At 35.3% G+C, this 27126-nt stretch overlaps 1 protein-coding gene across 6 annotated transcripts in view; it reads right to left on the bottom strand.

The window, feature by feature from the left end:
• Positions 1 to 14268: 14268 nt before the first annotated feature.
• LOC131072555 (flowering time control protein FY) overlaps positions 14269 to 27126 on the bottom strand; it is a 104448-nt gene continuing 91590 nt past the window's right edge. For all 6 annotated transcript variants that reach the window (XM_058008732.2, XM_058008731.2, XM_058008730.2 and 3 more), the window contains one exon: positions 14269 to 14727. In XM_058008732.2, coding sequence (XP_057864715.2) covers positions 14596 to 14727 — 132 coding nt within the window. In that variant the 3' untranslated portion in view covers positions 14269 to 14595. The remainder of the gene's footprint in view (positions 14728 to 27126) is intronic.

Here is a 27126-nt window from a genome sequence, read left to right as displayed (position 1 = left end):
GATAGAACTTTAGAATAGGTGGTTCGATATTATTTAGATAGATGTCATAAACAAGAAAATTGGGATCAATTTCTAACCGATGCCCCTTTTGTCAATATAATTGGAATTTTTACATTGGGTTTTCATAATCAACACGATTGTCGTGAGTTAAGATGTTTATTATGAGATTTGGACATCGAAATTAATCAAATAATTCCTGAAGGAAGATCTATAGAAGATCTTAAAAAATTCCCAAAAGCTTGGTTCAATTTAATTCCTTATCGTGAAGTGGGCTTGATGACAACAATGTATTTAAATAAAGAATATGGGATGCCTTACGTATCTACAACTCCCATGGGAGCTATAGATATGGTGGAGTGGATCCAGCAGATTCAAAAAAATGTGAATACCTTGGCTCTTAGTTCATCGAGTAAAAGAGTGGATTATGAACCTTATATTGACGGATAGAACCTTATATCGACGGATAGACTCGATTTGTTTCCCAAGTTGCTTGGTTTAAGATCTATTGATTCTCAGAATTTGACGGGTAAAGAAATAGTTGTTTTTGGTGATACAACTCTAGCTACTTCAATCACTAAGATACTTGTTCAAGAAATGGGAATTTGTGTGAGTTATGTAGGTACTTATTGCAAACATGATGCAAAATGTTTTAAAGAGCAAATTCATGGTTTCTGTGATGAAATACTTGTTGGCAATTGACACTCATTTGGCTTAGTTGGGTTGTCATTGATGGAAACACACACCATTTTGGGTTGGTCACTTAACCGGTACTCGCTGCTATTCATCGTTTGGCAACCGACATTCAGTCATTCGACACACAAGGAACTGGCACAAGCAGGAAAGGGAAACCGGCAAACTAGGAACCGGTATATGAGGCCTCCATGGGAGATTGATTTGGCAAGTCCACACGGCAACAATCAAAGCCATCAGTCTTGAAGTTTAATGAATTTATTTTTGCTTAGGCCGACATGTAAATAAATTATAATATCATTGTAAGTCGGCATAAGGCATTTATGTTTGCGTTTGGGAAGGGTATTTAAGTCAGTCTAATTAGGTTATTTCGATGATGCAGTAGAAGGTAATGGAATATATTAATATGATGTTGTGTGAGCAATCTTGATCGACAACATGTGAATGTAATATTCTGTAGTCGGTCTTGGATTTTGGTTTAGAGGTTTGGGAAGCAAATAAAGATACCAGTAAGGAAGGACACAGTGTAAATTGGTATAGACTATGCTTTAACAGGAACTCATCCAGAATAGCAGATGAACTCTCAGAGTTCAAAATTTTGTTTGTAACTCCATATGTGGTGATTGTATTCAGCGGGGCTCCTTTTGTGATGAGCAGTGTGCTCTAAGTTGTTGGCCTTCCAGCATGTGCGGGCCCCTATTGTAAAATTTAATCATTTGGCCAATGGATAGATATTGTGGGTCTCCAATCCCACCATGGTTTTTCCTCTTCGAGGTTTTCCACGTATAAATCTATGTGTTATGGTGTATGTTCTTGTGGATGTTTCATTTCTATTTGTTGTTATTGATGGACTTGAAAAGCACTGAAAGGGGGGGGTGAATCAGTGACACCAAAAATAAAACTACTTCAAATACTAATCGGCAGATGAACTTAACAAAACTTTTAAACACAATGCATGCGATCCAAAATGATATAACGGCATCCACAAAAAGTAAAGCATCCACATTAACACAAGTGTTTGTACATGGAAAACCCAAATAGTTAAAAACCACGGTGAGATGGAACTCACAAGTTCACTATCTGCAGTAATAGATAACTGACCGGTTCAGTTCTACAAAGTGCACTGCTAGGAGCAAATCTTGTTAGAGATCCCAAAGCTTGATTAGAAGCTTATACCCTGTTAAAGGTAGTACCCTGTTAGGAGTAACCTCGATGGAGGATTTCTAAATCCAAACTAATGGATCACCCTGTTAGAGGATTTATACATTGAAGCTTGTTAGATCTTACCTGGTTAGGGGATTTGATTATGTTGTAATTGTTAGAAAACAATAGGATTGGTTTGATCTATCTGAGTAGCACAATACTTGCTTGATCAGATCCTTCTAAAGATATTCAACACTACTCTTCTGCATACTCTTCAACTTAACTCCTTTCTTTTACTTTCGCACACAACATAACACTTTCACTTATATCAAATAATTCATTGTGATGTCAATATATAGACATTATGATTTCATGTCGGCCTTAAGAAATCATAACACAATTTCCTAGGTGCAGTGTATCTGGACAAGTGATCATAACTCATCACAAAAATTACCGCCAAAAGTTTGTCGGTGGGATAACTCATCACGATCTGTGGTAACTCGTCACAAAATTATAGAATACCGATTGGAACAATCAAATACCGGTTTGAGTAAAACATATGAACCATTATCCTTGAATCTCTTGTCATGATCTCCACTTGATCTCCATCTTGATGTTGACTTAGTATAACCACGGGTTGTCTCTTATGCATAGACCGGTTGACTCAAAGTATCATTTAGAGATAAACCTCTTAGTATAACCTCTAGCATATCGGTTGTAGTATAAACAACTTGAAGTTATACTGGTAGACAGTACAAACATGTGTGTGTATGTGTTTCATCAATGACAGCATATGATGAATATATTACAATCATCATCAAGCCAAAAATATCCCCCTTTGGCATTGATGGCAACACTTAGAAAATTTTACAGTAATATCGCTAAGTGTGCATAAAAGAAAATTTACACATATACACATGCTCCCCCTTTATACATACATTATACAAAATTTTCAAAAACACACATACATATTTTTACTCCCCCTTTGACAACAATGCCAAATTGAAAAAACAAAATATATATATATATATAGAAAATTTGTTTCAAAGTGTTCAGCATATACCACAATAACTTCTTCTTTTTTAAACTGTATCAAAATTCAGGCATAAGCAATTCTCATGAAAATAACATTGTAGCTCTTCTTCAATTGTGACAAAGCATTTGTCCATGATGCCAACACGTTCTCAATGTACTCGAATGTAGACATCAGCTGTGAATAGAATTCTTCCATGGAATCCAGTGTGCAGGTTTCAGGAGTTGCTAGGATAGCTTCTACATTTGAGTAGGCTCTCTGAAGTATGTCTACTTGTGATGTGAGCAAACTTTTAAGTTCCTTTAGAGACCAGAGTCTCTTTGCCTTCTCATTATCATAGATATCCATCTTGTTATGCAAGTCATCTATGGATTTGCTAAAAGCAAATATAGAGTCCTAAAGTGGGACTTATGCCTTGTGTATCCTTTCTAGCTCTTGCTCTATTTCTGTTTGTCTTTTTGAAATGTCTGAATAAAAGAAAGAAACATGAGAGGTGGAAGCAAGATACTTTCCTCCTATTTCAATAGCTTTTCCCAACAAATCTTTATTGTGCGACAGAGCCATTTTTCCACTATCAATATCCTTTACCAGTTTCTCTCCATACTTCTGCTTGTGATTTTTCTCAGCATGGGTCTGAGTAGCTTCTTCAAGTGAATTGATTTGATCAGATGCATCTGCAACTAATTGACCAAGTTTGCTAATAGGGGATGTCAGATGTGTTGTAGAAGTGTTCTGTAGCAGACCAGATAAAATATATATTGCGGTCTGAATTGTCTCTGCCTCAATCCTTTTCTCTTTGAGTCTCTTCTTATGCACCCTAGATTGCATGACATTAGCAATCTTCATCATTCTAATGCGCTCATTTTGTCCACATCAATAGGTCCTAAAATACATAAAGAATCATCATCATCCTCATCAAATTGCTTTTTATTTGCTGGTTCAGAGGATACAACCTTAATGATCGCTTTCTCTGTATTCTTCTTCGTTTCCTTTTCAGAGAACTGTGTGACAACCTTTTCAGTAGACTCCTTATTTTCTTCAATGACCGGTGGAGATTGGGGTTTCTCTAGTTGTTGTATTTTTGGTGGATTGACCACTTTTAGTTGAGTTGTTGGTTGCTCAACTAAGGTAATATGTGTATCGGTGATTTCAGGAGGCTCCATATCTGGTGCAATGTTGTCTCCAGATAGATCAACTGTGTCCTGAACATCATCATCGACATGAATAATGGTGTCATCCTTCTTCTTGACAGGATAGACCTCATCAACTTGAATAATCTCTTGTTCATCCATTTTCGGTCGATTAACAACATCTTCCTCATTCATAGAGCAATGGATGAGTTCTTCCAAATTTTTTATTTCATAGGCTATTCGATGGGTCTCAGTTTCAATAATTGCCCTCTTTCCACTAAGTAGATTCAATCTTCTTGCTTTGAACATAAACTAAGATTTGTATCGAGCGACTAAAGCACTAATATCATCTTTAGAAAATTTAGGAAAATATTGTACAAATATTTCATCAATGATTTCTTTTTCTAATTTTATAGCTTCCTCTCATTTATATAAAAGAATAGTGTACAAAGAATTTGAGATATCCTTTCCAGTTCATGTGGATATCTACTGTAATGACACAAATGAGTGATTACTTGTTCAACGACTTGCTTCTTCTCATCTTCAGTGAAGGAATCAAAATGCTCTTTGACATTGTCAAACCTATTCCTCCCTAGTGTCTTCATTTTTCTTTCAAAATGGGTTTCGAGATTGTAAGATGCTATATCAATAGGCATAGTTGCCTTTGGCACTTCCTTAACTATTTTTGCTACTCTACCGGTAGCCTTCATCTTCTTAGGTTCTTCTTCAGTATTTGTACCCTCAGTTTCTGGTTGGAGAATAAGTTTTCGATTTCTCTTCTTTGGTGCATTCTCCCTCTTTGTATAGACTTTAGGTGTCAGTTCCTTCTTGGTTTGGATACTCCGAGTCACCCTTGTAGTCTTTATCACTGGAGGTGCTTCATCAGACTTCTTTTTCCTTCCTTTCACATTAGTAACAGGAGCAGTACTGGTTTTTGCTAGTGCAACTTGGGCTGCCACAATGTCCAATTTTGCCTTCTTTTTGTCTTTAGGAGATGCTAATAGGGTATTAGCATAACCAACCAATAGATCATAGTTCACCTCATAACTCATGTCTTCCATTTCTTCTTATCTTGGCTCAATTGCTTGCATTAAGCAAAAGTCAGTGGTAACCGTAAAGACTATGTCTTTTGCAAAGTGCCTTACCACATCTTTTGGTAATCTCATTCTCATGCTCATCTTTTTCTAAAATTCATTAAAATACTTATTCATAGCTACAGGAAAAGTATTTCTTACAACCTTAATGTTGTTCTTGATTTGTGCAGTGACCGGTAGGTCTTTTGACCATTCAATGTCTCCAATTCCCGGTAGGAAGTTTTGAAAATAGAAGAATAACCCGACCAATAGCTAACCATACTTGAATTTTAGACTATTTGCATTTTTGATAGATTGCAAATTTCAAAATAATTGTCTTCTAATTGCCTCGCAAAGATCATAATCTGCATTTTCAGCTATCATCTTGTAAGTTGTGTGTACTGTTGTTGATGGAACACTATTTAGTCTACTAGAGTAATATACTCGGTGGCCTATCACCATTGATGTCAGTTTCACAACAAGGTCTCTGATATTGTTAATAGAAAAAGCACGCTTGTCAAATGTTGAACCGGTTAGTGAGAAAACTGTCTCTTTTGAAATTCGTCTTAGAACAGGTACTTCACCAGTTAAGAAATAACCAGTTACAGCCTGAATGGCTTCCTTAGTAATTGTGTGAGTTCTCTCTAAATACATGTTCTCACCATGAACCCGACTCAAAAAAAATTTGATATGCTCTTCCTTGAAATCTTCAAGAAAGTAAGCGGCATTATGAAAACCATTTTTTGAAAACCCTAGCATACTTTGTTTCAATATTTTCGTTCTCATCACAAAGTGATTTCAACTAAGTATAAATGTATAAAGATCCTAGATCCTCTATCTTGCAGTCAATATAACTAGATAAATCACCTTTGACCAAAACTCCACTCGGAACTTATGACAATGCATTGTACGACACAATTTGTTCAGCAACTACAGCTTCCATAAGCTCAAAAGTAATCATTAACCTCTCTACATATTTTGAAGATGATACCATTGCAGATGAACAAGACTTTGAAGCAAGATTTTCAAATAAATACCTTGTTTCGCACACGTTGCCCCGTTTATCAGTTGAATGCCCAAGTGCACACAAGTTCGATCTTCTGCAACCTTCAATTCAGCTTGATTACACATATCAAAATTCAATTCAACAATTGACAACAAAACATTCTTTCTCAGCTCAGCAAGCGCTCCAAATTTCTTTCTCGAATGCGTTAGGGTAAAAATTACAAAGTAAAAACTCGCTTTTATCATTTTTACCTATTGCATTAAATGCTCGCCTATTAGGGTTACAAACCCTAATTTCACCGCTCAAGGAGAAAACCTGGTTGATAACATATTGACAAAAAGTTACCAAAATTTCATGCTTCACCGCTCATTTTTCTCAAGGGGTCCGGAGGTAATTTGACCGTTTAGCTCCCCTTAGCCATATTAAAAAGGCTTAAGTCACCGATGCAGGGTTCTCTTCATTGGGTGAAGGAACAGTTTCTTCTCCAAGTGAGTCGTCACTTTTCTTCTTCCAAATCCGATTCATTTCCTCTCTGGTTTCTTCAACATTAACTTTCTGCTTTCCTTTCTAATCCTTAGAAGAATTGACCAGTTTATTATTTCTTGATCTACAGAATTTCGCTAAGTGCCCCGGTTTGTTGCAGTGATAACAGGCCATACCAAATGATCTCCAAGGTCTTGCATTTCCTCTTCATGTTCTTCTTCTACAATTCATAGCCACATGACCAAAGTTATTATAGATGGTGCAAATAACATTTGTTACCTTTTCCATCTCAAATGGACTAAACTGGTTGTCGTAGGGTCTTTGCCAGTTCAGGTTTACCCGGTTGTCAAAATTCCTCATCCGGTCACCATTTGGTCTTGGATGCATGTGCGGTACAGGATTCTTTGCTCCATATCTGCACTCAACATATCTATGTCCATACATTCCACATGTGAAGCAATGACCTTCAAAATTCTTGGACACATACTTAGCATTAGTATTGTAACTTGCATTTATGTTAGGTTTGTCTCTACAAACATTTGCAGTGTGACTAGGTTTATGGCAAACAAAACAAATAGGTTTAAAGACCTTCTTACCAGTAGGCTTATTGATCTTAGGAGCAGATTTGTTCTTAAGAGTTTTTCTCTTTGTACCAGAGGATTCACCTTTTTCAGATGTGTGAAAACCAAGTCCAGAGATATCACCCTTCATCCTTTGTGATTGAATTTGTTCTTCCAGCATGGTAGAACTTTTTTTGAACTTTTCCTGTTTCTCATTGACTTCGATAAGCTAACTTGTGAGATCTTCATTATGTTTTGTCAGGTTCTCTCTCAGAGATGATGCAAGTTCAAGATCTAGTTGTAGGTTCTCCTTTTCTTCTCTTTCAGCAACCAAATGCTCATGCATAGTGACATTTTCCTGCTTGATCTTGGAAATCTCTTGATCTCTTTCCTTGATAAGATCTTCAGCAGCTCTTATGGCTTCCAATTCCTAACTCATGCAGATAGTGAGACCTTCTCACAGTTTAACTTTTCAACTTCCTCTAATAAGGCATCAATATTGGCTTCATCTGAAGAACTATTATCAAATATCTCTAACAGTTGTTCAGTTAGCTCTCTCCTTTTGACTTGTGAATCTTTCAGTTTGACCCTAAGGGTTTCAAGCTCATTTCTGCTAGCTTCTAGCTCTCTAGCCATCTCGAAGTAGCTCATGTCCTCCATGATGGTTTCAAGGTTCTCTTCTAAGCAATTAGGCTTCAAATAAGTTTGGCTCTTATACCAATTGATGGACTTGAAAAGCAATGAGAGGGGGGGGGAGTGAATCAATGACACCAAAAATAAAACTACTTCAAACACTAACCGGTAGATGAACTTAACAAAACTTTTAAACACAATGCATGCGATCCAAAATGATATAACAACATCCACAAAAAGTAAAACATCCACCATAACACAAGTGTTTGTATGTGGAAAACCCAAATAGGTAAAAACCACAGTGAGATGGAACTCACAAGTTAACTATCTGCAGTAATAGATAACTGACTGGTTAAGGTCTACAAAGTGCTCTGCTAGGAGCGAATCTTGTTAGAGATCCCAAAGCTTGATTAGAAGCTTATACCCTATTAAAGGTAGTACCCTGTTAGGAGTAACCTCTATGGAGGATTTTTGAATCCAAACTAATGGATCACCCTATTAGAGGATTTATACATTGACGCTTTTGTTAGAGCTTACCCAGTTAGGGCATTTGATTCTGTTGTAATTGTTAGAAAACAACCTTGGTTTGATCTGTCTGAGTAGCACAATACTTGCTTGATCAAATCCTTCTAAACATATTCAACACTACTCTTCTGCATACTCTGCAACTTAACTCTTTTTTTTTTACTTTTGCACACAACGTAACACTTTCACTTATATCAAGTAATTCATTGTGATGTCAATATATAGACATTATGATTTCATGTCGGCCTTAAGAAATCATAACACAATTTCCTAGGTGCAGTGTATCTGGACAAATGATCATAACTCATCACAAAAATTACTGCCAAAAGTTTGTCGGTGGGATAACTCATCATGATCTGTGGTAACTCATCACAAAATTACCGAATACCAGTTGGAACAATCAAATACCGGTTTGAGTAAAACATATAAACCGTTATCCTTGAATCTCTTGTCATGATCTCCACTTAATCTCCATCTTGATGTCGACTTAGTATAACCATAGGTTGTCTCTTATGCACATACCGGTTGACACAAGGTACCGGTTAGAGATAAACCTCTTAGTATAACCTCTAGCATGCCAGTTGTAGTATAAACAACTTGAAGTTATACCGGTAGACAATATAAACATGTGTGTGTGTGTGTGTGTGTGTGTGTGTGTGTGTGTGTGTGTGTGTGTGTGTGTGTTTCATCAATGACAACATATGATGAATATATTACAATCATCATCAAGCCAACAATCTCCCCCTTTGGCATTAATGGCAACACTTAGAAAATTTTACAGTAATACCGCTAAGTGTGCATAAAAAAAAAATTACCCATATATACATGCTCCCCCTTAATACATACATTATACAAAATTTTCAAAAACACTCATACATATTTTTACTCCCCCTTTGACAACAATGCCAAATTGAAAAAGCAAAATATATATAGGAGCTCAAGATACCTCCTTCTACAAGATACCTCCTACTTAAATGTGCTCAGGAGGATCAAACATTCCTATTTCTCAACATGGGAAATAGCAAAATGTATGTTACATCATTCCGTAAGGACGAGAACCACCAAAGTAAAGCTTGGACCTAATGATTCACAAAAATTGATCTCAAAACAAGAAAATTCTATTTCCGATCAAACGATTTGATCCATATAATGGATTGAGTTATTATTAACATATAATGTATAGAAAAAATAGATGAAAGACAGCAAGTGGAGAGAAATATTCCACTATATTAGTAATATTCTCTTCTTTTTTAAGATAACTCAAGCATACTTGAGCAAAGAATACAAATTTTATCTGTCATTCTCCTTTTTAATAATTAAAAGGAATAAGATATCTAATATTATGTGCTATTGTTCATTTTCTCGAATTAGGAGCTCAACCTACGAAAACTGTTCATGGTATTTTTAGGGCAAAAATTGATCATTTTAAGTGTGCTTTAAATTATTAAAAAAGGGGAGGGGGGGGGTATAAATAATGCATCTACGTCTAGGTCCAATAAATTTATCAATAACTTTGAATCATATAATATTTTTTTACTATACACGTTTCGTTTCATGGTTGTTTTCTTATTATCCATTTTTATTTCTCTTATTATATGTTCATTTCATGTATTTTTTTGCCTTGAGATCTAATATAGGGAAGCACATAAGGAATCTTTTTCAGCGTGTATGGAAATGAAAAACATTAGAGTTGTTCCACTGAGAACGAACTGAATGGAGGAAATAAAAAACTAAAAAAAATGATTATTTTTAATGAATATAAAAAAATTTTACGACCATTCCTAACGGTCTTCTCTTTCTAATTCTAATAATCTTTCATCTTATTGTAGTGCCAATCCAACAATCAATCCCAACATTTTGGGATTGACAATATCATATTGTTTTAATATAATAAAAGTGAGTATCTCCACCATTTATTTTTTATGATGAATTCGTTTAACGGATCAGAAATAACCTGATCCGAAAAGATCACTTGATTTGATTCAAAAATGGTGATTTCTTTTTTTAAAGGCTCTATTTCTGTCGTTCAATCAAAACAATTGTTCAAATATTGATTAAAGTAATTGTGTATTCCACTTCGACTATATCTCTCCAAATAAGGGTTGCTAACTCAATGGTAAAGTACTCGGCTTTTTAAGTGTGACTATGGTCTTTTACACATTTGGATGAACTACTAAATTTGTCTGTACCATCGATAAAATTAATAAGGCTATGACTGATCCTCAAAAGTAAATAAAATGGAAAAAGTAGCATGTCGTTCTAAGAATCTCGACTTTCTCTTTTGATTAGAAGCGGATTTTATCCAAGAAATTATGCATGCATGTAAATGCATATTATTTATATGTATAATTTGAAAAAAATTGAATTAATTTTGAAATCAAATCATATAAATTGAGAGTGCGAGTGATTAAGTCAAGTGAGTTAATGGATAAAGCTAGATGGCTTGAATCATACGTAAAACAAGAAGAATAAGCTTATGTTCCTCATTTCAACGAGGAATTCCCTTTTCTAATCAGAAGTTAAGAGCCTTTTAGTAACCGATAAAAGAAGTTTTCCCTGTAGTAAATCAGGATTTGTACATCCACAATGAGTCCTAAGTACTCAAAGAAAAATGTGTAAGAGAAATAGTGTTCTAACCAAGTTAATTGTATTCCACGAGTCAAGAGAGCGATCGGCGCCAAAATAAAAGATTTATGTTCTTTCTCATGACATGAAGATCTATGTGAAGAGAATTATTAGATGGATATTTTCTATGATGTCCCAACTAGATTGTACCATGTATCATTTAATAATACAAGAGGTTATTCTTGGGTCCAAGGGTTTTTTAAAATGGGTGAATTCCAAAGAAATGAAAACAAACATAAATCTTGGCAACATGCCTTTTTATATCCATTTTTTTTTGGGGAAGATCTTTACGCAATTTCTCATATCATCATTTAGATAGATCTGGTTCCTTCGAACCAACTCCAATTTTTTGAGATTCTTAACTGTAAAACATTCAATTTATCGAATATGTAAAAAGAAACAATTCAATTAGTTTATTCGAGAATTCCTATCCAAATAAATTGATAGGAACCCTATAGCAATGCAATAAAAACATTTCATAGAAGGAATGAATGAGTGGCATAGTCTTCGATCCATCCATTGCCTATTTCCTCTTATTGAGGATAAATTACCACATTCCAATTATATATCAGATATACGAGTGCCCTATTCTATTCATCCAAAAAATTTGGTTCGAATTTTTCATCACTGGATTCGAGATGCTCCTTTGCATTTATTAGGATCCATTCTCCATGAAAGGAAAAATAGTTTTAGTAGAGAAAATTTGCAGAAAGCTCTTATTACACAGAGAGAAAATACGAGGTTCTCCTTATTCCTTTCGAATTTTATGTATGAATGCGAATTATTTTTAATTCCTCTTATTAAACAATTTTTTAATTCACAATCGTTGCTATATGGATCTTTTCCCAATCAAACTCATTTTGATAAAAAAAGATCAATGATATTGTTCTATTTCCTCGTAAAATTTCAACAAAAAAATCTGGTTGTTGAAGGATTCTTTCATCCATTATGAGAGATATGGAGAAAGATCCCTTATAGCTCTAAAGGGTACGCACCTTCAAGTGAAAAAATGTAGAAATCATCTATTTCATTGTTGGCAAATATTATTTTCATCTTTGGTTTCAACCGTATAGGATATGCAATCTTGAATTATCCAAGACTTATTTTTCTTTTTTAGGTTATTTTATGCATGTTAAAATGAAACCTCTCGTGAATAGGCCCAAAATGCTAGATGATTTATTTCTTACTGATCTCATTACCAATGAATTAAACCCAATAGCTCCGATTAGATCAATTCTTTTCTTTTTGGCTAAAGAAAAGTTTTGTGACATCTCATGGTGACCAATTAGTAAATTGTCTTGGACCAATCTATTAGATGATGATATCCTCGATTGATTCGATCGAATTTGGATAAATACTTTTCATTACTACAATAGATCAATCAATCAAAATGGTTTATATCATATAAAATGTATGCTTCTACTTTCATGTGCTAAATTACATTTTGTTATATTCACCTTCATTTCTAACAAAATTTTATCTTTTTAACATTTTACAATTTCAAAATCACATTTACACCACTAAATTTTTATGTACTTGTAATATATCAATAAGACTTGTTGATAAAAATTCTCTTGAAAATATACGTTTTATCATTCTTACAATAACCACTCTAGATAGGCTGAAAAGGGGTTAGGGCAGGTTGCCACCTCCCTCTCCACCTTTACTACAAGTTTATTACACACCCTCGCTATTTTTGTCTTGGCTCCTTTAACACGAGTTATTTTTTCAAGCTTACTACAAGGTGTTCGCATTTGTCTTTGCTTACCGGACGGTTTGTATATATATATATATATATATATATATATATATTGTGTATTCATCTACATCCCGTGAACATAATATATTTGTATTATTTGTACCTTGAATAAAGGGGCCTCAAACCCACAAAGAAAAGATGGGGAAGTAAGAACCATTCAATTGGCAGAAAAAGTTTGTACAGTCAATTGCTCCTCAAAAGCAAAAACAGAATGGAATAATATCATGAAATTCTAAATAAATGCAAAAACTTTTTTTTGGTTACAAAAGGCTAAAATAATTACAGAAAAAGCGTAGTTCCCTCCTTTACAACAACTGGTCAATAAGCAAAAATTTACCTTCAAAAACTAGGTAACAATAGGTATATAATGAAATAAAGCATGTGTAAATTTTGGTTGCCCGCTCTTGCCTACAGGTTTTCAGTGGTCGATCTTGTGGTGTGGGTCGCCTAATTTTTTGATGATGTTTCAATGTATTTGAGTTTGAAGTCCCTTTAATTGTTGTGTAGCAACCTAGCGCAGTTTTCCTGTTGTCTGACATTTGTGCTGGTTGTTATGTGTTGTATAGGGTTCCAAAATCCTTTCAAAACCTGTTTTACTTTATTTAATAAAAAATGAAATAGAGCATAGGCTGGGATACGCTTAAACTGTAGGAAATATTACAGAGAACAGATTTACTCTGAAGGCAAACAACATGAGGTATTTTCTGATCTAAATTCCCTTCTTATCAAAGATAGCACGTTACCAAGCCCATTTTAATTTCTGGAAAATGGTAGTTACCTTTCAAGGAGGTATATATATAAAGCAAGTATTGAACACAATCAGTGTAAAAGAATCCACTACACTTAAAACAATATTTGGCAAATAACCATACAATTCTATACTTGAGGATAAAAAGATGAGACCTTTGAATATGTGATTTGGGAATACAGCATTGCATCCAGAGATTCAACCATATTGATAGATGCATTACCCTTACATGATACGTTAAGCATGTCATAAATAAATTTATTTTCCAGCACTCAAAAACAAAATTCTACAAGCTGGGGAAACAAAAACAAGCAGTAAATAGTACAAACCCATAATAATTTCCAAGATTAATCTTAAAATTCATTGCCAGTTGTTTGCATTCACTTTTTTGTAGATTGGACCTTAAGGGAATTAGCTTGGAGAGAGACTCAAGCAAATTGCTATGATAATTCAAGGAATAGCAAATTTTCCTAGAGTCAAAGAACTTTACATTTCAGCTTACTGCAAACTGCTAGACGTCACACCTTTGACTTTAAATTAGATTATTCTAAAAAGAAAATAAAAAAGATAAATTAAGTTAGCGAATGGTTCTCAATTATATCTAATTGTGCAGCTCAAATGTGAATCAGAAGTTTGCACTCCAAATGTGATATTTCAATGTCAGTTCAGCCACCAAACATCGGATGGAATGTTTGATCCTCTAAAGTTTGCTTGGCAAATATGAAAACTAATTTAGTTATCTAACACAATATTGTGTATCTGTTATGGAAAGATCACTCTCTACTGGTATTAAGAATAAAATGGAAAATTTTTCATACATCAATTTACAAAATTTCTCCCTGCTATTAAGAATTAATTACTTTGAATGAATGTCACCCTCACATTGAATTAGAATTATACATGAAAACTGCAATGAGCAGGACATGTGGTACTTCAACAGAATAAGAAATTATCATGCTTGACTATTGAAATATCAAAATCTGTTTACATTTCTCCTACGTTTATGGGTCACTACTTCAAGAAGTCTGGCTCATCCCTGATAAAGAATACCGGTACTAAATCTTATATCACCAGACAATTACATACAGAAGAAGAATTTCCAAACAAAGCTTGATGCGAGGGTGTATTTTAGTAATTGCAACCTTTCAAAATGACAAAGATCTACTGCAAATTCTGATAATCAACTATCATTGTTGAGGTGGAGCAGGACCACGAGGATGAGATGGAACACCCATGCCCATGCCCATTCCAAGGCCAACATTGGTTCCCAGGTTTGTGCCAGCCCCCCTCATGTCCATCATGTTTGCTGGAGCAGTTGACTGCAGAAACAGAATCAAACCCAAATGATTTACACAAGTATAATTTAAGTGCCACGCAAATTAAATAACAGTTAGCTTTTGTCAGCCCGCAAAAGCAAGCAGCAGTTATGCATGTCATGTACAAGCCATAAGTTTCAATGATCATGCAGTACCAAAAATTAGAATTCAAAGAAATACAAATGTTCCTACTCAATTCATCCTTCTGTCAAGCAGAAGTCAACACAGCTACCAAATAGATAAAACTTATTTATATTCTACGACCTCCCCGACAACAAGCCACAAAAACATAATTTTAAGCATTCTCCATGCTGCGTATGTATGTATCCACTTAAATCTGTCTAAGGATTATTTTTGGGGAACTTGCCATACACGGTTACTTCTTTTTGCAATTACTTAATGTAATCTTCCTTTTTCATTGACATAATTATTGAGATCATTTTTTATTTTTATTTTATTGGTAATTGGCCGAAGCCTGAATAGCTTTTGACTGGAGCTATGAACCAGTGGGGACACAGTAGGGGGCCCCATCCCCATTACATATCTTTGAATTATTATTATTATTATTATTATGTTTGATTAGATTGACCCCAAGACCTTCCCCATCCTATGGAAGGCCAAGAGTCACAGCTTAGAATTCCACTTCAGATGTCCCTATTGGGAATTGAACTTGGGTCTCCACAGTGAGAACCCAGTGTTTTAGCCAGTTAAGCTCAACCCTTTGGACATTATTGAGATCATTTTTTGTTTATCATAATGCAAGTTAATTATTTCAAATATGAAAAACCATAAATTATTTGCACTTTTTGAATTTAAATCCATATATATATATAGTCCATAACTTCTCATAAAAACTTGAAGAGTGTTTTAATTTGTTAAGTTTATGGTCCAATTTTTAGTCTATAATGTGCAGACATTCACCATTCAATTTGACATTAATTTGTGATCACCATCTAAATCTATTTCCTCCTTAAATGATAAATTCTTCAATTTGTTTGGGGAAAAACTCCAAGTATTTGTGTTCTATATAGTACATAGTATTTGTATTAAAAATGCTCCCTCTTTCTCTCTCTCTGGATCCTTTGCTCATGAAGAAATCTGGTCTATTTATGAAACAATAGTCACCTGCATTCAAAGCAAGAAAATCTCTCTCTCTCTCTCTCTCTCTCTCTCTCTATGAAACCTGATCTGTTCATGAAACAAAGTCCCACTCTCTCTTTTGGCTGTTTACTCTAAAGTAAAAATAACATTCCCTTTGGGTCCTTCGCTCATGAAGAAATCCGATCCGTTAGTGAACATTGATTACCTGCATTCAAAGCGACCACATCTCTCTCTCTCTCTCTCTCTCTCTCTCTCTCTCTCTCTCTCTGTGAAATGTGATCTGTTTATGAAACAAAAGTCTTGCTCTCTCTTCCTCTCTCTTTTGGCTGTTTTCTCTTTGAAGCAAGAACAGAATAAGGTCTTCACAGGGTCATGTGGTACTCAAAGCAAGAACAAGGTAAGGTTTTCATAGGATTCTTTGTTCATGAAGAAATCTGGTCTGTTTATGAAACATAACTACATTCAAATAAAGAACAACATTCTCTCTGGGTCTTTGATCAAGAAGAAATCTGGTCTGTCCATTAAACATTAATGTTTCGCTGTACTCCTCTCTGCGAGGTGTGATCTGTCAACAGGAAGGTTATACCTATCTCTACTATTAGAAAGTGGATTCTATATGCAGGAACTCTTCAAACACCTAAAAAAGCACTCTTAAACCACTCAAAAATGGTTATCAAATGAACAGAGATGTGGAAGTCAAGGAAACACAGATATCTTCACACACAAACATAGAAACTAACACTGAAAACATTGAACAAACTGAACACAATCAATTTCCCTTGGAGTAAACCCAGTATAGGGTGAAAAAATCCATCTCTACAGAGAAAATACCATCCATTCCACTAACAGGAGGTTTACATATGCTTAGAGTGTGCAAGTCGGGGCCATAACCCCGCCTTACACCAACACAAATGCACAAGAAAAACGGTGTATATCGAGGTTGTAACCCCGATCTACACCAAGTCTCCCCTTCACGGAGTATGTTGGGTTCATAACCCCGACCCACACCGTTTTCTTTTGTGATTTTCCCAAATGCTTTCACATGGTACATGTCGGGGGTATAACCCTGACATACACCAAATTGCAGTTTTCCTTTCCTTTGCTTTGAGCAAGGTGTAAATTGGGCTTATAAGCCCGATTGCCACCATTTAGTATTGTTTCATCTTCCTAGGTGTGAATCGGACTTTCAAGCCCGATTTACACCATTTTATATTTTTGAGTCTCTCAAGTGCAAATCAGACTTATAAGTCTGAAATGCAATTCTTAAACCCTAATTGGCAATTTTTGGTTTTTTTTATCTAACGTCGAGAATTCTTCAAAGCCACTCTTGCAACTCCGTTTCAGACATCAAATTCCACATACCAAGACCTGAGTACAGGCTACCAAGCGAGGACATCAAGACTCCATTGGTGAAGAATGTTGGAAACAAGACGAGGCTCTAGACACTTCGTCATTTTTATGCATCTCTAGTGTAGTGGCATTTTGTAATTTCAATCGACACCTCAAGTGTCATTTTGTATTCATACTTTTGAAACTAGAATCTGCACAAGTCTCAAGTCAAATAGGACTTTGCTTTTGAAAAAGCCATAATTAGTTGAATTTTTCCTAGATTAGCTCATTGCACCTCACCTATATATATAAGGTTCCTCAATGTAATTAAAAATAATAATCTTTAATCTTATGCAACGAAACTTTGTCGAAGTGAAGAGCAAAGTGAAACTTTGAGTTCATATTGTTGTTTTGCAAATTTGACCAAATAAGAAGAAATCTTTGGCATTCAGACTTTGTGTTGAATACATTGTGGTTTATGGTGAGAGCGTTCTTATGTCATTCTTGTGACAAAATCTTGTTGTGATCAAATAAAAGCATCGTGTTGAAATATTATTAAAGAGTAGAATAAGTGTTGGTTTGTAAACTTTGTGTTAAATTTCAGCTCTTGTTAAATAGAATTAGAAATTAGTACAAGAGATAACGATTTGAAGACTTTGTGCTTCACTTTGCTATCTTGGTTGATACCATGGGTACAAAAGTTATTTGTAAAAAGGTAGATAGGATTATAGTGATTACAAGACTTTGAGCTTGAACACTGTTTTCTCATCCCGAAGAAGCAACGAAGGACTTTATGCCTTTACGGAAACTTTGCTTCTTTATTTGTATTTTTCATTCGCATACTGTAAGTTATTTCTTTATAATTTAAGTTATATTAATCGTTACTGCTCCAAATTGTAAATTATTTTCTGAAAAAAGAGGAAAGAATAACATATATTCTAAAGAGAGAATAAGATGATTTACCACCGAAATTTAGAATAGGATTCATAGTTAAATTTGTGTTTCAGGTAGAGAGAGTAGTAAGTCAAAGGGGGAGCCTTCCCTTATAATTAAGAGAGATTCAATCTCACACACTGTGGCTGAAACCACAATTTTGTGAACTTCCCCATTTTACAAAATTTTCACCCAACAGAGTGCCAATACAGAATCAAAAAGTTCTTGCAAAGACTTAGAGTTCCAATTACAGCTGCAACTCACTCCTAAATATGGACTGATCTACTACAACAACCTACAACTGTCAAAGATGGGCTACAACCACTACTACCATGAAAACCAACAATTTTCCAAAGGTGCTAAAGCATCATATGACCTTCCTATCACCTCCCAATCTTGAGAAGATGGAAACCAATGCCAAAATGGAAGATCAAATATTCCAACTCTTCAAATTCCACTCACAGACTATATCAGAATTAGTTCACCAGTTGTCATAGAAAAGAGTTCACTGCCATGGACAGTGTGTGTGCTGCCTATTGCAAGAGGTGAACTCACAAAAGTCAGTTTTCTGGATCATTTTGGAAACTGCAATTTTGAACAAAGGCTTCAAGAAGATGTCTTATGCCATCTCTAATTAACCTAAGCGGTTCTCACATTCCTTTTACACTCTCTTGATGACAAATTCCTTGCCCTGGCCTTTAACAACACTTCAATGAGCTGGTAGCTTTGGAACCCCAATGATCCGATACACTTAGATCATATTTTCAGATCATGGTGAACTATTTGAGAAATGGTAGATGCTAGGGAAGGAACAAGGAACATGTAGCAATTGTATGCAAACATGAAGAGATAATAAGTGATTAGACCAGTGTTAAAAAGAGAAGTAAAAGTAAGAAAAGAAATGACACAAGGTATGAACTTGCTAGTGAACTCCTTTTTTTCTGAAATTCCTTCAGATGATTGTTGTTGGAGGACAAAAACCAATTGAACGAGTGAGTCTTTTTAGGCCACCAAAGCCTGACCACGTGTATGTATGCCACAAGGTGTACAAAAGTCAGGAAGCATAAGGGGATTAGGAAAGGTGTTAAAGTAGGTAAATTCTGGAAGGGATAGGCAAAGTAAATAATTACAAGAAATTGTTAAAAATTTCAAAGTGCTTAATGTGCAGAAAGAGACAATAATTTTACAATAGTTTAGGGAATGAGATATCAACAAGTGTAATCTGTAAGACTTCTAAGATCGCCAAGAGGAGGATAGGATGTTAAGACTTCAGAAAAGTGGACTTTATAGAAATATGTACTCATAATACATTAAAGGTTAATCTCTAGTATTTGTAACAATAAGACAAAATAAGGTGTCCTTTTCTTTTTGTTGTTCACAATCAATTGAAACATTGATTTTTGGCAAGAGGTTCTAGTGACTACCATAGAAAGTTTAGATGTCATTCAGATCAAGCATGTCAACAAATTTTGCTGTAAGTGTCCACTCTCTGAATGTAACAATGATGTCATTCAGATCAACCATGAGACTAATATTAGCTCCTTTTGAGCAACCACACTAGAACCATAGATGGAAATGCAAGATTCACAACTTAGAAACCCATTTATTTAGAAACCACCTCTTCACTAGAAGCCAACTATGGAAAACCAAGAGTCACAACTTAGAATTACATATTAGATGACCCTTTGGGATTGAAATTGGGCCTCCACAATGAGAACTCAATGCTTTAACCAATTAAGCACAATCCCTTGGACATATATTAAATTAATTGATTTATTATATTGTATATTAATTTTATTAATATTTTATCAGGCTTATAAATATTTCTGTATATTAAAACTACTAAAAGTATATGTTGTTTCTAATATCTATATATATTCAACATTTATTCAAGTTTTTTGTATGGACAAACCCAGCCCTCTAAAATCCTGTTAGATCCACAAAACCAAACCAAGATTTGTACCAAAACCAGTAACATAGCTTTTAAGAGATACAACAGTTGAATTCCCTGCCTCCATGCATCTCTCATCTCCCATTACCCTCTTCAATGATCAAAACCATGCACTCAACCTTTCTTAATAGTTGTTAGGTATCCCTCTCATACTTTGGAATGATCTGAATGGAACTCGAGTTTGAAGAGTCAGTTGTTCATTTCAAATTACTTTTGTTTTTCCTATCAAGACAAGAACTGGCAGTTTCATTCAAAACCACACAAGTATAGAACCAATGATTTCAAAACCACCCCTATATAGAACTAGTGAACAAAGAAGCAAAAATCTCCAAAATATCCCAATTATACCTGATTTTTTGCAAATTTGTCTCGGAGACTATTGTTTCTTCCCAAATATCCTTGTTTTTTCTAAAAATTCATTGATTGCAATTTTCAACTATTCTTTTGCATTTAAATCACTTTGAAATTGCATCTGAAACCTTAATCAATCTTCTGCCAACTTCTGAAATCCTCAAAACTTGTGAAATAAACTACAAATGGAATCTTTTTGGGACATGTATAGAAGGCACAACTAGTTGCAAATATGCAAGTAGTTAGGAAGTGATACATTTGAGTCAAAGGAAAGCAATTTTTTGCTGTAACACCGCTTCAAATACATTCTATGACTTCACACCATATAAATAGTATTTACACAATGTAAGGTGGTGAATAGGGATTCACTAGTTTAGTTGTTGTAAACAAGGAATGAACCTATTTCACGCAACGATTACATTAAAGGGAGACGATATCAATAGATTCAGTCCCTAAGGATGAATGCCGATTGATTTCAGGTGGTCCCTTTATTTGAGTTGAATTGGATCTTGTAAAGATGAAAATTGAATGCTAGATCTAGGACTAAGGATGGAACATTGATGTAAATTAACATAAACCAATAGTTTCAGATTTGATATTAAGTTGTAAACACAGATCTAGAGTGAGGAAGATGAATAGAACCTGTGACAAGAATTTGAACCCCAAAAAGCGGGACAATGGTACTCTGGACAACCTTGTCCTCAAAATGTCAAAGATGCAGATGAAATTTACCTTTCCAAAACCAAAATGCCACTTAAAATCTACCCTTGAAGTTTCACTGGAAATTTGTCAGACATAGGTGTGCGGGGCGACCCCGTCCTTTGCTTTTCGCTTCTGCAAAAGCTAGATCTGATTTGTTGTGAAATATGGATCGAAGAATAATGACAGCGATTCTGGAAGACTGATTGCCGTGAGTTATTTATTGTCTCCATCATTGAATCCGGTTTAAATACAAGAGGAAAGATTGCCTGCGTAGGGACATGTCCATACGTGGCAGTTGCCACGTATGGACATGCCCCTACGCAGGCAACCGTTCATAACAATTAGTTTGTTTATGTTTAACTTCCGAACTGTATGCTCTGTTAATAGATCACTCTCCAGATAATAACCGATTTACCATCAGTTAGATTCACGAGGGCTATATATTAACACTCCCTCTTAGCAGGAGTGGATCTAAGTAATTTTCTTGGGAGCATATTCTGTCATGACTTCCGACACAATTCGGGACAACATTTAATATAGTCTTGTCATGACAATAAACTCAATATCATGATATCCGGCTCAGTCCGGGACAATCACTTAAGAAGTCAATCATGAGATGATCACATACTTTAGGATCAAGATATCCGACACAATCCGGGACAACAACTTAATGTAGTCAATCTTGACACTTGGTCAACTATTGTCAAGATCGTCCCCTTGAAATAGTAACCTTAAACATAAGAAGATCGTCATCTTCTTGAACACAGTTAGAATATTGCAATATGCATTTTATTTATTTATTCATGAACAAATTACACATGGTAGGAATTTCATCCTAATAATCTCAATTATAATCTAGTCATACCAAGTTTACTTCTGAAGTAGTCTATCTTCAATCTTGCAAGTGGCTTGGTGAAGATATCAACATTTTGTTCTTCAGTACTGATGTACACTAGTTTTATGATGTTTTGATCTACCATATCTCTTATGTAGTGATAAGGGATCTCAATATGTTTGGATCGATTGTGAAAAAATGGATTTACTGAGAGCTTGATACAACTATGATTATCACAGTGAATTATTGTTGAATTCAGAGTTTTTCCAAATAATCCAAATAATAACTTTCTTAGCCATACCGCTTCACGAACTCCCATGGAGGCTGCCATATATTCTGCTTCGGTGGAGCTTTGTGCAACTGCTGATTGTTTTCTGCTGAACCAAGATATCATAGCGGAACCAAGACTGAAGCAACACCCTGTAGTACTTTTACGGTCAGTGGTACTTCCGGCCCAATCAGAATCAGAATATCCTTCAAGTTGAATCTCAACATTTTCATACTTTAAGCCAAGTCCGATTGTGCCTCGTAAATATCTTAGAATGTGTTTAGCAGCCATTAGATGTATCTTCTTAGGTTCACACATGAAGTGACTTAATACATTTGTAGCATAGCAAATATTAGGACGAGTATTTACCAAATACATGACTGAACCGACGATTTGTCTGTAGAGTGTGGGATCTGTAGGTTCTGAATCTTTTGCCTCAATTTTCAGCTTGTGCAAATTAGTTTCCATTGGTGTAGCTAATAGCTTACACTCCATCATCCCAAATCTAGTTAGAATATCTGAGGTGTACTTTCCTTGATTTAGGAAGATGTAGTTTTTCTTCTGCCATACTTCTAATCCCAAAAAATAATGTAGAAGCCCTAGATCCTTCATACTGAATTTTACTGCCAGATCTTGCTTACATTTCTCAATGAGATTATCCTCTCCTGTTATCAAAAGATCATCCACGTAAAGGACCAATATAATCATATTGCCATTTGAAGCCTTGAAGTAGATGTTGGGATCTGCTAGGTTCTTGGAGTACCCTAGTTTGGAGAGATAGTTGTCTATCCTTGCATACGAGGCCCTAGGTGCTTGTTTAAACCCATAGAGAGCTTTCTTTAGTTTACAAACATAGCAATTTTTATCACGTATGGTGAATCCTTCTGGTTGTTCTATATATACTTCTTCTTCAATTGAACCATTTAGGAAGGCAGTCTTTACGTCCATTTGGTGAATTTTCCATCCTTTGGATGCTGCAATTGCAATGATTGTTCTTACTGACGTATACCAAGCAATTGGGGCAAATGTCTCTTCATAATCAATTCCTGCTTTCTGAGAGAATCCCTTGGCCACAAAGCGAGCTTTATGTTTTTCAATGCTGCCATCAAATGCATATTTGATCTTGAATAACCACTTGGATGAGACAACTGATTTGTCTTTTGGTCTAGGCACTATATCCCAAACATCATTCTTTAGTATAGATTGATATTCTTCAACCATAGCATCTTTCCAAGCCTGTTTTGATAAGGCTTCTCTGACATTTGTTGGTTCAGAATTTGTGAGTTCGGTTAGAAGTGCAACATAACATTTTAGAGTTCTTGTTCTCTTATTTTCTTTGGAAATTTCATTTGGTTCTACATTATTCTCTTCAATCATTTTCCTTGCCCATAGAGGTCTTTTCTTGTTATTGAGTGTTTCAATATTGTCATCAACAAGAGGTTCAAAAGCTCTTATGATGTCCTCCCTCTCAGTGTCTGAAGGTTCAGAATTTTCTATGATATTCTCCCTCTCAATCTCAGTTATGTGATCTTCTTCTTCTTTAGTAATGTAATCATCCTCAAGTTCTTTGAGTGTAGTGTTTTCTTCAAATTTTACATCTCTACTTATCTCAGCAGATTTTTTCCCTGGAATGTAAATGCGATATACGGGACAGCCAAATATCCTTAAATGACTTAAGTCTGGTTTGTTCCCTGTAAAAGCTTCTTCAGGAGTAATGTTTTCTAGAACTGAGTGCGGACATCTGTTTTGAATGTAGACTGCTGTATTTGAAGCTTCTACCCAGAATGAAGTGTGTAAGTTTTGGTCATGCATCATGGCTTTTGCTGCTTCAATTATGGTTCTGTTCTTTCTTTCTACTACTCCATTCTGTTGTGGATTATATGGTACAGTATACTCCCTCTTAATCCCAACAGAATTACAAAAGTCTTTGAAGTTGTCAGATGTATATTCTCCCCCATTGTCGGATCTTAACACCTTAATTTTCTTCCCTGACTGGTTTTCTACTAGTGCCTTGAATTCTTTGAACTTAGATAGTACTTCATTTGAGTCTTTGCACTTTAGAAAATATATCCATGTTTTTCGAGAGTAGTCGTCAACAAAGATTATGTAGTATAAGGATCCAGTTAGGGATGGTGTTGACATGGGACCGCATAGGTCTGAGTGAATTAGTTCTAAAATAACTTTTGATTTGTGCTCGCTTGAGGGAAAAGAAACTTTCACATTCTTTCCCAAGGCACATCCTTTGCAAATGCCTGTGTGTTCAGATTTTAGTTGGGGCAGTCCTGAAGTAATCTTCTTTATGTTGGATAGAGCACTATATCTTAGGTGTCCTAATCTTTTGTGCCATAATTCATTATTATTTGAAACTTCAAGATTTAGTGCTTCCTTTTGATCACTGCATAGTTTGTATAGGCTACCATCTCTTGAACCTACTGTTATGGCATTTTTGATATTTGTATTTTTAGGCCAGAGTAGAACTTTATCTTCATTGAAGGTAACCCGATATCCTTGATCAGCTAGGCTTGAGATTGAGACTAGATTTCTTTTTATTCCAAGTACAAACAGAACATCCTTTAATTGTAGAGATACTCCATTTCTTAGTTTGATAGTACAGGTCCCAATTCCTTTCACAGGATATGTGGAGTTATCTCCAATAGTAACCTCTTCACTTGAGTGCCCGTTAAGTGTTTCAAACTGATTTCTGAATCCAGTTATATGCCTTGATGCTCCACTGTCTACGATCCAAGTGTTTTTATTTGTATTTATTTCGCTTGATAGGGCTAAGAAGAAAAGTGAGTTTTCTCCTTTGACTTCGGCTAGAGTAGCTTGTGTTTTCTTCCTTTCCAGACAATTTCTATGAGTGTGCCCATATTTGTCGCATTTGTAACACTGAATTTTAGACATATCTCTTTTCTGATGGTTTTTATTTCCTCTCTTCCATTTGGAGAACTTTTTCTTTTTGTTGAAGCTATTTGTATTAAGTGCTTGGATTTCTCCTTCTTTATTTGGCCCTAATCCTCATGAGATTAGTCGAGATTCCTCTTGAATGCACTCATTCTTAAGTTGTTCAAATTTGGGTAAGGGGGGTGTTCTGCTAATACATTGAATGTAGGATTCCCATGAAATTGGTAATCCTCTTAGGGCTATGAGAGAGATTTCTTGATCATCTACCTCATTTCCAATAGTTTGTAATTGGTCTTTTACTTCAAATATCCTTGAAAAGTATGTAGATATTGTTTCATCTTTATTCATCTTTATGTTTAAAAGTTGTTGTTTCAAGGTTAACATTCTGCTCGCATTGTTAACTTCATATGTATTTTTAATGGTTTTAAATACTTCATATGCTTTAGGCAGCCTGGCTATAGATGGAAGAATATGATCTTTGACTAAGTCAATAATTATTTTCTTTGCTTTATTATTACGCCTTTTCCAAGTAGATTTCTCTGGTTCATCATTTGGCATGCCTAGATTTTCTTCTATGTAAGACTCTAATTCTAGTTCTTCAAGAATGGCAATGATTCGTATCTTCCAGGAAACGAAGTTGGAGGCTCCTTCGAGTCTATCTTCCACTCTCATATTACTTGACATTTTGAATATTTTCTTAGTCGGATATATCCTCTGCGTATATAGCCTCTGCGTCGATTTGTTATTTACTTCCGATAAATGCTTATGAGTAATATGGCTGTCTAATTTATTCTCTTAATATGCTGGCTCTGATACCATGTTGTGAAATATGGATCAAAGAATAATGACAGCGATTCTAGAAGACTGATTGTCGTGAGTTATTTATCGTCTCCATCATTGAATCCGGTTTAAATACAAGAGGAAAGGTTGCCTACGTAGGGACATGTCCATATGTGCCAGTTGCCACGTATGGACATGCCCCTATGGAGGCAACCGTTCATAACAATTAGTTTGTTTATGTTTAACTTCCGAACTGTATGCTCTGTTAATATATCACTCTCCAGATAATAACCGATTTACCATCAGTTAGATTCACGAGGGCTATATATTAAGATGTTTGTCTTTGTCTACTCTACCTAATACCAGATTTACAACTCTTGAACATGTAACCTGCACCTGTAAAAGAGAGAAAGATGTTGGGAACCGGGGTTTGCCTAGATCAAACCCCGGGTTTGGAATTAACCTTTGAAATGAATTGAAATATTGAATTAAATGCTGAATATTATACCTCAGATCTGTTGTAGATGATTGTAGGTTTGATGATGTAACGCTCTTTGAATGCGATCACAAGTATTGATGCAATAACATGACATGACATGACAAGACATGAATGACCTAATCATAAACACATTGCTTGCATGAAGATTGTTGTAATTTTCTGCTCTATTATGTCTAGATCTTGAAGAATGCTTGAAGGATATGGTGGGATGAAATGTCACCTTGATGCTCAATGAATGCTTGATGATAGTAGTGCTTGATAACGAACGCTTGTGATATAATGTGATGACAAGATGAATTAGAGGAATGCTCTTATATAGGGTTCTCAAGGTATTTCCTTGATTAGGCCAACCTCCAACGGTCAAAATGAGACATTGTGATCCGAAACTAGTTGGAGAGAAACGTGCACTGGGATATTCAAATTTGGGTCCGGTTTGGGGGGACAAGGGTGCCCTGGGCGCTATTGTTTAGGACAAGGGCGCACTAGGTGCCACTGTCCACCCAAAGCAAGGTGAACAAGCTAGAGATAGGGTGCACACAACTCAAGACAGGTTCAGACCGCCATTTGAACAAATGACACCAATTTTGAGGTAAAAGGTCAAAAATAGGCTTGGATGAGAGCTAACATGGGTCACACTAAGGCAAGGGCATATAAAGTGGTGTAAATTGTATAGGGTTACAAATTTACGATGCTACACACAAAATTCAACCAATGCATACAAATAGGTGAATAAATTGTTAAATAAAGTT

Source organism: Cryptomeria japonica, chromosome 10, assembly GCF_030272615.1.
Source record: "Cryptomeria japonica chromosome 10, Sugi_1.0, whole genome shotgun sequence".
In the NCBI taxonomy this organism is placed as follows: domain Eukaryota; kingdom Viridiplantae; phylum Streptophyta; class Pinopsida; order Cupressales; family Cupressaceae; genus Cryptomeria; species Cryptomeria japonica.
Note: the sequence above shows the minus strand (reverse complement) of the source record. Positions and strands in the feature narration are given on the sequence as shown.